Source organism: Monodelphis domestica, chromosome 2, assembly GCF_027887165.1.
Source record: "Monodelphis domestica isolate mMonDom1 chromosome 2, mMonDom1.pri, whole genome shotgun sequence".
Taxonomy (NCBI): Eukaryota; Metazoa; Chordata; class Mammalia; order Didelphimorphia; family Didelphidae; genus Monodelphis; species Monodelphis domestica.
The window spans coordinates 150,954,859-150,970,362 of NC_077228.1; the positions used below are offsets into that span (position 1 = coordinate 150,954,859).

General features: G+C 32.6%; 1 protein-coding gene across 2 annotated transcripts in view; it reads right to left on the minus strand.

The window, feature by feature from the left end:
- The window catches only part of RYR2 (ryanodine receptor 2), a 760,518-nt gene that overhangs the window by 178,197 nt on the left and 566,817 nt on the right, over positions 1–15,504 (minus strand). For both annotated transcript variants that reach the window (XM_056816085.1, XM_056816086.1), the window contains one exon: positions 11,255–11,304. In XM_056816085.1, coding sequence (XP_056672063.1) covers positions 11,255–11,304 — 50 coding nt within the window. The remainder of the gene's footprint in view (positions 1–11,254; positions 11,305–15,504) is intronic.

The window sequence follows — 15,504 nt, forward strand, 5'->3', positions numbered from 1 at the left end:
GTTTTGTTTTTTAAGATAGGGAGAACTGGGAATATTTATAGGTAATTGGGAATGAATAAGTAGGAAGAGAGAAATCTCTGTGTGGGGTGTTCTTGAGGAGCCAGTCAGTCAGAGGAAATGAAAATGTATATCAAGGGTGGGAAGCCTTGGTGAAAAGGATTAACTCTTCCTCAAAGACCAATGAAAAGGACAAAATGAAGAAAGATAATACTTTGAAGCTCAATCTATCCAAATTACAAATTTATCCTGAACCTGGGGGCTGTCATCTCTTGACCCCCAGGACAATCTTGCTCCTTTCTCAAAGATTTCAGTTTCTGGCTAACAGCAGGAAATATCTCTTCCCATCAACAACTGCCTTCATAGCAAATGGACTTCAACATACATGTTAATGCTTCCTTATACCCCAATCTCCTACTACCTTAATATATTTCAACTTCTATAATTCCTTATACTTGAACTATACAGGGTTCACTACATCCTTGGGTCTTACCATCACATTACCTCTTTAACACCATCCTCTCCCCACTACTTCCTTTTCTATTTCCCTCACTGATGAAGAAATAGCCTTTCTTGCCAAGGTCATTCCTTTATATGTACTCTTTTTTTTTTTAAACCCTTATCTTCCATCTTGGAGTCAATACTGTGTATTGGCTCCAAGGCAGAAGAGTGGTAAGGGCTAGGCAATGGGGGTTAAGTGACTTGTCCAGGGTCACACAGCTGGGAAGTGTCTGAGGCCAGATTTGAACCTAGGACCTCCCATCTCTAGGCCTGACTCTCAATCCACTGAGCCACCCTGCTGCCCCCTTTATATGTACTCTTGATCTCATTCTCTTCCATCTTCTCTAGAAAACTGTCCCTACTACCATTCTCTAATCTTCATTTTCTCCCTATTTACTTTTTCCTTTCCTGACAGTTACAAGAATACCTATGTCTCTCCTGTACAAAACAAAATTCCTAAATCCTTTAATACTTCTTTACCTGGATTCCCTTATTTCTCAGCCAAACTTTTTGAAAAAATTATTTATACTCACTGCCTCTATTTTCTCTCCTCTCACTCTTTACTATCTGGTATTTGTGCTAATCACTCAAATAGCACTACTCTTTCCAAAATTACCAATAATCTCTTATTTGCCAAATTTAATTATTTTTTTCTCAGCCTTCATCTTTTTGGACTTCTATCTAGCATTTGACATTGCTAATTCTCTACTCCTGAACACACTCTCCTCTCTTAATTTTAATGATTGCTCTCTCGCCTGTTCTCCTAGCATTCTGAACATTTCTCAGTCTTTACTAGTACTTCATCCATTCCATGCCCATTAAGGGTGAGTATATTTCAAAGTTATACTCTAGGACTTCTCTTTTGTCTCTATAGTCTGTCACTTAGTGACACATCATCAGCTAATATAGATTCAATTATCACTTCAAATCAGAAGATTCCTTTATCTATATGTCAACCTGGAGACATGTCACATACATTTTTAAAAAAGAACTCACTCTCTTTCCTTCTAAATCCATCCTTTTTCTGAACTTCTCTAGTACTATTGAGGCACCTCCTATTATTTTATCCACCCATTCTCATTACTTTGGTGTCATTATTGATTATTTTTCTCATTTCTATCACAGTATCTGCCATGCTCATCCCTTTCCCTCTTTTCATATACCTATCATGCTAGATCAGGTCCTCATTCCTTCTACTTAAGCTTTCTACCTTAGATTTCCTCTGCTTTATTTTATCATCCAGGGAATTGCTGAAGTGATTTTCTTAAAGTACAGGTTTGAACATGTCACAACTCTATTCTACAAATTCTAATTATTCCCTATTATTTCTGGGATCAAATTAAATTCCCCTGTTTGGTATTTAAAGTTCTTCATAACCTAGTTCTATCCAACCTTTCCAGGCTTTTTATACTCTACTGCTCTCCAAACACTTTATGATGAATTCATATTTTCCTATTTGCCATTCTTCATACATACTGCTCCCCTTTCTGTCTCTATACCTTTGCATTGGTTATATTCAATTAATAGAATGTTTTCTCTACCCACCTCTGTCTCTAGCAACTGGTTACTTCTTTCAGTAATCAGCACAAGGGCTATTTTCTTCAAGACCTTTCCTGTTTTGTGTTCTGCTCCCTTTACCAATCAAAGTTATTAAATTTGTGTCTGCTTTTTATGTGACTTTCATATACCTATATATGATCATTATAATGTAATTCCCTGCTAACAGAGACTATTTTGCTTTTCTCTTTATATATACAATGCTTAGCAAAGTACCTAGAACATAAAAAAATTCTTATTTAATGATTGATTGATGGTGTCAAAGCTTTTTGAGAAAAGAGGAAGAGGGAGCTAAAGGAGAACCACTTTCATTTTCTTAGTAAAGTAAAAGGCAAGGTACTCAGCAGAAAGTAAATGGGAGGCAAAGGAGGAGAAGAGAACATCTGACAAAGTCTCTGTGGGAAATGTGATGGAAAATTCATTTAGTGTATAAAAGGATTATACTGACATATTGAGGTGAGAGTTGAGATGAGAAAAAACGAGTTTGTATAAGGCTCAATCAGTGTAGATGTGTGACTTCTATCAATATTCAATAGAAGAGGATATAATTCATGAAATCAAATAGAGGTGGGGTCTAGCAAGGCCTTATCTTATTGTTAAAAGGAAAATAAGGCAAAGACAGTATAATATTGAAATGGTTAGTCATAGGGTCAACTTTAGGCAGGGAGGAAAGTGAAGTGAGAGCAGGGGTGATGACTAGGAGTGAAAGAAATAAAGATCACAATAAAAATAATAGTTTTAGGATGAGTAAAGCACAAAATTATTGAAATGATAATATTATGGTCAGATAAAGAAATTTCAGAATTCTTGATCAAGGATGTGTGACTAATTTGTGAGCCTGAGGTGGAAGGAGGAATGAAGTCATGAGAGCTGAGGAGTTTAAGGAACTAGGTCAGAATATCTGAAAGAACTTCCTTAGATACTGGCATTCTGTATGGGGGCTAGGGTAAAGAGAGGAAGATTGAATGAGTGACTGAAAATTCCTTCAAAAAGGAGGAGAATGACAGGAGAGAGTACTACATATATAATTTCTACTCATTGACATATTTGGATTGAATAAACCTCAAAGGATGAAATGTTGCTGCATGGTGGCAGTTGAGAGAGGCAATTGAAGTGGCAATGGGGAACTAGGATTATGCTAACTCTTCTAACTGCACCAGTATATCTATGGGTATGACAGTAGGTAGACTATTGTTAAGGATAGCTATGAATACAGAGTTCTCTGGGCAGAGTCAGGTACCAGAAGACATAAGTATGGAAAGAAGAGATCGAAAAGTAGGAAAATTTAAAGACAGTGGAGGAATTTCAAAGAACACAATGGAACAGAACTGAGTTGGGACAAAGGAGAAGTATTGTTGAGGCAGAAAAGGATGAGAGAGTAGAAATGTTGATAGAGCATTGCTTTTGAACATATGGATGGGATTTTGTATCATTGGAACTGGAAGAATAAGAGATGGAAGTCTGTCATTCATAGAATAATTTTTATCTGGAACTCATACATTCAACAAACCTATAAATGGTGAATGTTTAGCTATTTTTAAAAAAGTCAAGTGTTTGTGCATAAATCCTGGGTTAAGTTGTGGAACTGAGGGACTTAAGTTTGAGACTCTGGATCTTAGGTGAAACTAGAAGCAGCAAGGTAAAGAAAGTGTCTAATCTGAGAACCCAGAGGACAAAGACAACAAACAACATTTCAACATCTTATATAATAATATAAAGCTGAAATTTTGTGATCAATTCACCTTTTTTGAAGCTGTAGTTATCCTTGACCCTACTTTCCTTTTATTCCTCCACAAAAGAACAAAAATGCTATTCTAAAGATTTTGTTTGAAGCAGTATAGAAATAAATTATTTTTCCAGTTTATTTTTTGACCAGGCTTTTAGGATCAATAGAGCTAATAGCATTTCAATCCCTATATGTTTTTGTGGTATAATGGTGAGTTCAAATCTGTTAAAAAATTATCGAGGGCATCTAAGAGCTTCCCTTTATGTCTTTATGTCTTGTAGTGCTTATAAATAGTGGTTCCTCAATATATTCTGAATACTGATTTTCCTGTAAAAATAACAGTTAAGACAAAATCTTTTTTCTCTTAAAAATCATATCTACTATACTCATTCAAAAACAGAAATTTTTATTATTACTCATAGCAATTTAAATACATATCCTATATATGAATATATTAATTTATTTGTAACTAGCTGCACTAAAATAGTTATTTGCTTAATTGATGATAAATAAAATGAAAAAATCTATTATACACTATTCATAAATATGCAGAGATATAAAGATATATTGTACTATGGTTTTTTAATTTGTTAAGAAAGATAATACATGTATTTTAAAATTTTGGTAGAAAGAGCAATTACATTTGAATTAACATTTCTTGCACATCTATTAAATGATGTTAGAGTTACAATACATTGATATTTTGAATTATACATTTGACAGGAATGCTAGAAGAGTATTAAGTTCAAATGCAACTTATTTTTGCTAATGAACTTTTGATTTGCTAATTTAAAAGGAAACTTTTCTTTATTTCTACAGCATTTGAAAAAAATGATGATTACCACCTCTTCTGCCATGGCTTCTGTGACACTGTTTTCTCCTAATATTTCTCATATGTGATTAATATACTTCACTGTTTCATCTTCTTCTTCCTCCCTCATAAGCACATATCATATAATCCTATGGGAAAGACCTCAGAGACCATCTAGTTCATCACAATAGATCAAGGATTAAATAATATCAAAGATTAAAAACTCAGAGTCAATTATTTACTCTCCCTCACCACCAGTAACAAAAAGGTTGCCTAATCTTGTCATCTCTATCTTGCACACTAATTCTTTTTTCTAACCAATGGCATTGGTACTACACTAAGTTCCTCAATACCTATTAGCAGAATGATTATGGTTGTCTTCTAATTTACCTCCTCATTTCTAATATCTTCCCTCTATAATCAATTCATCATATTGCTATGAAAATAATCTTCTAAATGTACAAATCTGTCCATATCTTTCCTTGTTCAAAAAAACCTAATGAAGGGTTTTTTTTGGCCAAAAGATAGGATTTTGTAGAATAAAATACAAATGCTTTTGTCTGTTATTTAAAGTGCTCCACAAACTGCCACTAGCTTATCTTTCCTTCACATTATTCTATGGTCATTTTACCATACAACCAAGCTTTCCTTTGATCTTATCCTGTCATCTCCTATCTCCATGCATTAAAGATATCTTTAGACCCTCAGAATGCATGCCCTTTTTTATTTTTGCTTATTGAAAAAAAATTCTGTTTCAAAGGTTAGACTCAGTTGTTGCATCTTCTGTTAGGTTTTCTTAATACCCTCTGTTTAAACTGTTCCCTATTTCCTCAAATTTTCTGAAAGAATGTTGTCTACATATCTCCTTTGTTCCTAAGATATTCTGTTTCATATGATAATTACTTGCGTATATATCATATTATCCAATAGAAAATATGATCCTTAAGAACAAGATATGCATAGTTTTCCCCTATTATATTATAAACCAATTTGCCTAATATGTCTTACACACCAAAGATACTTACATTTTTAAAAATCCAATTCAATTCTAGAAGAGCCATTAATAAGAGGTTAAAACATAAATTTAAATTATCTGAAAAATATGAAAGTATTAATTGCTTATATTTTACTTAAGAGAGAAAATTTCTAAATTTTTGTTCCAAGTTGTTCCTACAGCCATCTCTAGAATTTCACAGATGCCTGCTAAGTTTCAAGGGAGTTCCAAAAATATGGGCACCAAATTAAATATAAAAATCAGAACAGTGTTCCCAGATGTTGTAAAATAATAGTTTAATCAAAAATTTCCTTCACCCTCTTAACCATAACTCACATAACTATTTCCATGGATATCTTTTATATACCTGAAGTTCTTTAATGATTTGATTTATTTTCTGGAGCAAAGGTATCAAACTGGCCAGCAAAACTGCTATAGAACCAGATTAAAATGTAATTAGTAAATTTCTGCTAAAATAAAAGTATAATAGAACATATATATTCTTCCATAGGAAACTGTTTCTGTTTGAGATTAACAAGACTATAGTACTGAATTTTGAGTTGTGTTCTTGAAGACTTTATAATGCCCTATAGAATTATAGGGAGAAATTGAATCTATAAAACCACCACCCCTCACCCTCTTATAAACTTGTCTTCTGTGGCAGGTAGTACAATCCTTCCAACCACACTGATTCCCAACTTTAGATTCTACCTGGACTCTTCCTTTTCCTTCACCCAACTATATCTAAGTAATTGCCAAGTCTTATAGATTATACCTCTATAAATCAATTCAAAGTGATTTATTAAGCACTTACTAAGTGTCAGATACTGTGGTAAGAAATGGGCAGTTCCTACTCTCCAAAAGTTTAATCTAATAGGTAAGCAACATGTAAACAATCATGAATCACTAAGATAAGCACAGAGTAAATTAGAGACAATGCTAGTGGCCTGTCTCTAAGGCTAAGAGAGACCAGAAAAATCTTCTTGTGGATATTGGGATTTGAATGGAAGGAAGTTTAGGTGTTAAAGAGAATTTAAAGCATGGGTTATATCAATGAAAATACAAGGAAATTGGAAATAAAGTGATAGATGTAAGCAACAGCAAGCAGGTCAGTGTGACTTGATCCCAGAGTATGTGGAAAGGAGCCAGGCAAAAGGAGACTGGAAAGATAGGAAGGGGGCAGGTTAAGAAGGGTTTCAGAAACCAGAGGATTTTATATTTGTTCCAGTAGATAATAAGAAGCCCCTGGGGTTTTTTTTAATAGGGACAGGGATGACATGATCTGACAGCTAAATTAAGGATAGACTAAAGGGAGAAAAGATGAAGCAGGAAGACCAAACAGAAGGGGACTGAAATAGTTTAGGCATGAAGTGATAAGGACCTGCAACAGTGTGATAGCATTGTCAGTGAAGAAAAATGGGGCTAATATTGTGTGATTAGAGAGGAAGTCAGTTGGGCTCCCAGGAAATGTAGTTTTAAGGGTAACAGATTTCTAATCATACACGTAAGGATTCTGGGAAGGTAGAATCAAGAGGATTAAGTAAATAATTAAATATGGTGGGTCAAGGTTGGGGAAGGAGAGAAGACTTAGGAATTGAGGATAACACCTAAGTTGCAACCATGGTCATGAGGATGATGTTACTACACCCAAAAGGATAGTGAAGTTTGGAAGAGGGAAAAGTTTAGGGGCAAAGATAGTGAGTTCAGTTTTGTAAGTGTTAAATTTAAAATATGAATATTTTCCAATATTCAGTATCCAATTTGAGATGTCTAATAGGCAGTTGGATTTTGAAGACTAAAGGTCAGGAGAGAGGTTAGATATCAGAATCATGTGCAGAAAAATGATAACTGAATCCATGGGAGCTCATGAGAACTCCAAAGGAAACAATACAGAGAGAACAGAAGAAGATTCAGGATTGAGCCTCTAGATCTCTGTAATTCACCTCTTCTTCACTTACACCCTAATCATTCTAATTCAGGCTTTCATCATCTCTCACCAAGCTTTATGATTGGTTTACTTGTCTCCAGACACTCCTATCTTAAAAACATTTCTCACACACTTGCCAAGTTGATATTCTTAAAGCATAGATTTAACCATAAAATTTCCTTGCTCAAGAAGCTCCCATGACTCCCTTTCCTTTTATATTAAAAATATAAGCTCCTCTATATTTGCATTGAAAGTCCTTCACAATCTGATTTAGTCCCACCTTTCTAATCATCTTGGCAAATGCTGCATTCCAGTGAAACCGGCATATTTGCTATGCCCTTAGGTGCCATTACATGCTACCCCCAGACCTGGAATACATTCATTCTTTGCTTTTGCCTCTTAAAATTTCTAACTTCTTTCAAAGCTGAACTTGTATGCCATTTCCTATAAAAGACCAATTCCAGAAGCTCATAGCCTTCTGCAACTTCAGAAAGTATTTCACGTCCAGTTTGTATATATTTTCTATTTACTTTTCGGTGTTCAAGCTATCCTATTTCACCTTCCCTGTAACAGAATGTAATCAATGTGAGAGAATGACCTGCCTTTTTTCTACTTAAACTTATTTAATTGTTATGAGTTTTCAGTGATCCTTTCAGGAATCAATATAATTTTTTGTTCCCTCTAATGAAATCTTTCAAATCTACATGAAATAATTAAATAATTTCCCTAACTTGGGCTGGTCTCATTTTTTAAGGACTTAAGAAATCCAAATGTTTCAGTAAAATTGGGATATGGAAAACTAAAACAAATAACTAATCTTCACATTGCATGAATTCTAGGAGCTATATGATACCTCCTTCTCACTATGAGAAAACATAATACTTTAAAATTTTATTTCTGGATAGAGCCCAGGAAGCCTACACTAAACTCCTGTTCTGCAGACATTTGTGCCACCACCATCATTGTTCTTTTGATTCTGTTTTGGACAGTTTTACTTTTGTCCATAAAAACACTTCAGCCTATTTAGGCTGCAGTAAGAGTGGTTGTCTTTAGGAATAGTAAAGGAAATTTTCTATCTGAAAAAATGGGGAAAAAATGAGCACTATGAAAAAAGGTACCTCTTTGAACAGTGGACTCCATAGGCTGGGGGAAAAATAAACTTGTAATATATTTCAGCTTAACTCTACCAGGAAGGTTTGTTTCTAATATCACTGTCCTTGACCCTCCTAGACTTGCCCAAGAATACAGTGGCAAGACATTTCTAATTTTTACAGATTTTATTTTATATACATACATATATATGCATATATATGTGTGAATATATGGATGTAAGATACTAAGAATAATGCATTTGCTATTCTTTACTCTGAGTTTTTATACTCTGGGAAATGAGTTCTCTTGTTACTATAACTTATTTCTGAAACTACTATAACAGACATTTCAGGATCTTGATTATTAATCTTACAAAAAGATTGTGTGTGTGTATAGAGATATATGTTTCAATATGATGAGCATTTGTTGGATGTTATAATCATACTCCCAAATTTAGCTGTCACCTGACAAATATATTGCCAAGTCTCAATAATTAATTTGATATGCCTACATGTATCTCAATACACACATGCAGTCTTTTTTGATTTGTGTCTTTAATGACTGAAATCTAGATCAGAATTTCTAACAAAAGACAAATTAATAATCAACTTAGGTTATATCTCTTAGATCAAAATTTAAAATGAAATATGAAATAATAATCATAACATAAAAATCAAAACCTATTCTATAAGGTACTCCTGAAAATAATATTCTTTGGGATATTTATTATTTTAAGAATATCAACATTTATAAAATTGACAAATTAGAGACTGTTTTACAAGATGATTATTTGCTTTGCAAAAGGTTTTGCCATTGTTTTCATTTTTTAAAGCACATTTCCTAAAGAATTTAGATGAGAAAATTTATTGAAAATTGATTAATGTTGAATTATTCCATAACATACATATGTTGATATCATCAAATTTGTTATATTATATTTTGAAAGATTCTGAAGATAAGGTAAGTGCTATATTAAAATGCATAATAGTAGAGGGCTATAGAATTTTATAGAATTCCAGCAGAAGTTGTCACTGTGTGCTAGAAAAGCATTTGATTTACAATATAAAACTAAGAAGTTCTCAAATCTAGTTTTAAGGAAGATCTAATATACTTATTGATGTTTAAAATTGGGAAATCAAACACAAAATGGCTAACTGACCTAACAAGAGGTAGAAAATGATTTGAGTAACCAACACAATATTTCTAAATTGATTTTACCTTCCTCAAAATTCTATTATTTGTTTCTTGCCAAGGAACTAATTTTAAAATGACATAAAAAGAAGCAATATTAAGGAAAAGATACTCATGAAATAGAAGAATCCATAATATGTATGGAGAACGGTCACTGCAGCACACCATGTAGAATTACATTAAGATACAAGGAGGCACAGAATGATGCTGACAAAATGTACCTCAACTGAATTGTGTTTCTTGACCATTCTTTTAGAATAAAGAGGGGAGAAATACAAAACCAATATCAAAAGAAAGGCTAAATAATTTTCATGAAAACTGACTATTAATTAGTTAAAACTAAGGCAATAAATTAATTATTAATCCATAGATGATTCCCATATTAATTTCTAAAATAATAAGAATACTAATGCAAAATTCCAGAAAACTTAAAGGGAGCACTTTCTTATTGCTAAATTCAGCAATACTATGCTCTAAATATAATAGCTTAATAACAATGAATAATTTTAGAAAATAGTGTTATTCTAGTAGTATAATAGAAAATTAAGTCTCATGGTAAAAATTGAAAGTTTCAAAATAATATATGGGGAACGTGTGTGTTACACATGCATGCACACATACATAGGTGTATTTTTCCCAATGAAGAAATGAAATTTTTTAGGGAGCTGTATTACATAGCTATCAAAGAATTTAAAAAAAATTTTAAACTGAAATCATCCAGGGAGTAATCCTAATTGATAAAAGTAGTCAAAGCAGTACAAAATTGCTCTAACATTTTCTAAAAGCAGTTTCAGTAAAGTGTGAAACATGAGATTGCAGTGTTCTCTAATAGCCTAGCCCAAAGGAAAGATTATGGAAACTGTGTGACTATACTCTGAGTCTGTGAAAAGATATTAAATAAGATAGTTTTCAAAGGCAGAAACTATGAAATATCTGGTGTTATTAAGATTCTCCTTCCTGCCCTTCATGTTTTCATTAAACTTTGCTAATGATAGATCTCCAGTATCTGAAATGTAATAGTCATATAGATTTATAATTCAGAACCCAAAAAATAATAGTCCATTGTATATGAATTAGAGATTACACAAAGCAGGACTTCATAAAAGGACTTTAATGTATGTAAATCAAGAAATAAAAGCAGATCTACAGGTACAACTTTATTCTCCATGTTCACTGAAAATAGGATATAACAGAAGTTACCACTTTCTTCTAAGGTTTTTAAAATAACTCTCAAATTTCAATTATTTTAACTAGCAAATAAAATTTGTGACACCCTCAACTGCACCATATAGAAACTGCTAAGTAAAATCAGCCTAGAAACATTCTCTTGGCCAATGCTGACCATGCATGCAGCCATGCAAACATGCATTCATGCAACAAAGCAAGACAAAACACAATGCAAAATGGCAAAGAAAACCAAGTGATGGCCATGCTGGTATTTGTCAAGGGTCTCCTTACCAAACAGTGAAATCCTATGCCTGACAAGAACTCCAAGTTTGCAGAATAGGCTGAAGACAAAAGAAAAAAAAAGAGAGAGAGAAGGGGCGGGGGGAGGAAAGGGAGAAAAGATGGGGAGAAAGAAGAAAAGGGAGAGAAAAAGAAAAAAACAGCTGATATATGAGCAAGAAAAAAGCAACATGATGTCACGCAGAAAGAATCAATTTTCTGAGCAGAATATGGGAGTAAAAGGTACTAAAAGAAGAGTCTTTAAGTGCATACCTTTAACAAACATGGTTAAATAAGCACATATTATAAGTAAAGAAACAAAAAAAAATTGGAAGCAAAGCTAATTAATATAGAAGCAATCTACATGAAATCCATAAATGTATAACCACTGAAGGAAATCAGAAGATAAAAGTGCATTTTTGCCTGTTTCATTATGTCGGTAAATATTTGCTAATATTTACAGGAATAAAAATACATAGCAGCAAAGTCTGCTCATTGGATCAATGTTCATGAAGTCAACTTTGAGGTGCAGCATATAGTATGAAAACCAATTCTGCTCCATTCTCAAACATGCTCATTTTATTTACAAAACAAAAATAACTAGACTCTAAAAAAGTATTAGTCAATTACTTAATGAGAAAAAATAATAAATAGAAAAGTGGTACTTAAATATATTCTAGTAATAAATTTGCTGTATAAATTTCCTTGAGGTGAAAAACCAACTTTATAGCAAGTAGAATTATGCCTTGCACACAGAAGGTGACCTATAATTGTTTTTAAATGAATGGAAAAAAATTAAATATATGCTGTGATAAGTATTTAAAATTTTGTAATGATCCTTATGTCAGAGAGTTCCCAAAAAACCTGCTGGTGTTGCTGTTTCTTATCACTACTTGTGCCTTAGTCTTATCCTGAAAAGTTGTACATCCAGCTCAATTTTCAGGGATTTGAATGCCAGTAAGGATAGGTATTATAGAGGAGAGCTTTGGTATGTGAATGGACATATGTCTTATAAGAACTAGAATGAGCCAAAATATTCATTTGACATAGACATGTACCAGATTAAAATCTATATTCAGCTAATTTTGTAAAATAAACATGTTCCCTAATGTATGTGGCAGGAGTGACACACTTCATGGTGCTATTTGGTTGGTATTATTCATTCATTCTCCCTTATGATCACATGGCTCACATGTAAAACAGGTGACTTTTATGTTATATATAAAAGTCTGTTATATATGAGAGTCAATTATTGATCAAGGAATGAGGGATTTGATTCAGTGACCTTCATGTTGCATTATTCTGATATTCTAGTTATATGAATTAAAATTCCTTCTGTGGGGTAATACAACCAATAAAAAGTAATTCAGGAAAGGATTTGCTAAAAAAAAAAAAAGAACAAATAGGTCATCTTACCTTCCAATCAAAAGAATTTATACTGATAATTTCCTGAATAGTTTAGAGGGAATGTCCATGTATTAAGCCCTTTACCATTATTAAAAGATAAGAAAAATCATATACTTTTCAAGTTGTTATTCTCAAATATTTATTACATTAGAAAAAGATACTCATCTGTGATAGATGTTTCTTTTTAAGTAGATAACTAAGATTACACAGAGTAGAACTTTGTTTTTATGTACCCCATCAATTCATATCTATAGTCTATCTAAGCCACTTACTGAACAAAGTAGCCACAAAAGGGATCCTTCCATGCTCTTAATCAGAATAGAATAGATAGAATTAAAAAAAAAAGACTCAGGAGGTTTCAGTGTGTCACTTAATATGACATGATATAATAACCTCTATACTGTGCCTCTCCTGGTTCTCTCCCATGCTTTTGAATTTCCCATTCCCACCAGGATTATGTTTGCTCTCAATCAGTTCAGATATGTAATGCTTAATTGTACTTGGAAAAATTGACTTAAGAGTTGTAGCCATAGGATAAAAGATGCAGAAATGAAAGTTGCAATGGGGATCACCTCATTTTAAAGATGAGAAAACTGGAGCCTAGAAAAGGGAAGTGAATTGTTGAAGGTCACCAAAGTAGCAGAACAGGGATTTAGATTCAAGTCCTTTGATTGCCAGGTCAAATCTTTTCCACTCTATTCATGATCTTAAACAGTGACAATATATTTATTTAACACCTTATAGCTGAAAAGAGTGGTGTTTACATTATCTCATTGGATTGTGCCTGTTTACACAACCATGACACCATTTTAGCCTATGTTGCCAATAAGGGACTGTGTCAAAGAAAAATATAAAGCATAAGATGTCAGAAATAAAAGGGCCCTCAGAGGTCATCTAGACTAACCCATAGCTGAATTGTAGCCTTCTCTACAACATTACACCCAAATGGTCAGCCACTTTTTTCACTTGAAGATAACTAGTGAAATGAAATTCACTCACATTTGGACAACTCTAATTATTAAATGCACTTCCTAGTACCTAACTAAAATTTGCTTCACTACAATTTAAGAGAATCCTTCATCTGTTCTTAGACTGAACAAGTAAACTGAATTCTTTCTCATGACAGCCATTCAAATATTTAAAGACAATGTGAAGACCACTCCACCTGTGGTCCATGTCTCCTTTTTCTGAATTAATCATCCCAAACATTCACTTTTTACAGTGGTGTGGCACCTCACCTTCCTAGTTGTCTTTCATTACATATATCTATAGTTTATCAGTCTCCTTAAAATATGTCAGCCAGAACTCAATACAATTCTCCAGGTGTGTTCAGAGTAGGATAGACTACTATTGACCATAATCTCCATTGTTTTGAATACTTCCATTTATGCAGCTTAAGGCTTCATTGGCTTTTTTAGTTGACTTTGTATATATAGAATGGAAATTCTAACAACAGTATATGTTATTAGAGCATATATATACTCATGGTTGAAGCTAACTTTAGTATACCACTATTACAGGAAAAGTAAAAGTATAATAAATCATACCTAGACAAATTTCTTACTCTCAAATTTAAGGAAATTAGCTTCTAAAATTAGGAAATAGTTTCCCAAATTGAACTCCCTGAGTGCAATCTCTATTTGGATAGTCATAGTTATAGAACTATAAAGCTGGAAGGATTACTGGGAAGATATTCAAATCATCACATCTATAAATACCCTGACATATTTATTAATTAGTTCAATTGTAAAGTGTGAGAAATTTTCAAATATTAAATATAAGGTTAAACTAACACCATCATATATGTATGCATGTGCATATATAGACACAAAAATTTTTGGTTTTCCATGGCCAAAATTTCATTTGAGATTATGACTTTCCTCACCTATTTAGGTTATTCAAACAAGAGACACAATATTTTTATTTTTTTTAAAATTTTTCCACCTTTATTTGTATCTTTCCACCTTAGTCAGAACTGGAAGAACTTATACTTCTGCTTCCATTACCTTTGAATATTCATAGTCACCACCACTCCAATGGATTAAGACTTTAATGGGCATAAAAATAACATGGAATATGTATTGATAGCACTCAGATACCAAAAGATCAAAAGGAAGACCTCTAATCTATTTAGTAAATTCAGTTAGGAATTAGGAGAAAGAATGATTGGAATTACATAAGATAATGAAGTATGCTAGAGTTCCAATCTGTATCAACAGGAAGAGTATCCACATTGGTGAAATCATATATCTATCCAAGTACAAAAGTATAATAAATTAAGAAACAGTGATAGTTTTCTTCTTCTTGGGTCAATGTTTAAAAAATTATTTAAAATATTTTATGATTGAGTCTTTCCAACTTCTTTTTCAAATATATCTAACATTTGTATATTTATAGAAATTATATAGGTATAACACAGACTTGGATTTTATAAAGTCAATAAAAACAAAAAGTTGTACTTGTTGAAATATGACACAAAAATCTTTACCCCCAATGATATTAAAAGTAATAATTCTTGGTGAAAAATAATTGCCCTGTTTATTCCTTTGTTAAACTGAAATTAATTTCTCTATGAAACAAACATAGGTAAGTTTTGTTCTAAATGACTATAATAAAACATCTCATTCAAATGCATTAAATAATAAAATTTTGTTTTTGTTTGTTAAAAACTAAACATAAGCCAAGAAAATTTGACATCAATTATATCATATGAAAATTTGCTCACAAGATGCTGGGGGAAAAAAGAGACAATTGTATAATATAAAAGGAGCACTAATGTTATAGTCAAAAGATAATGGTTTGAATATTAGCTCTACCAGTTACTAGCTATATAACCTTGACCAAGGCATTTAATT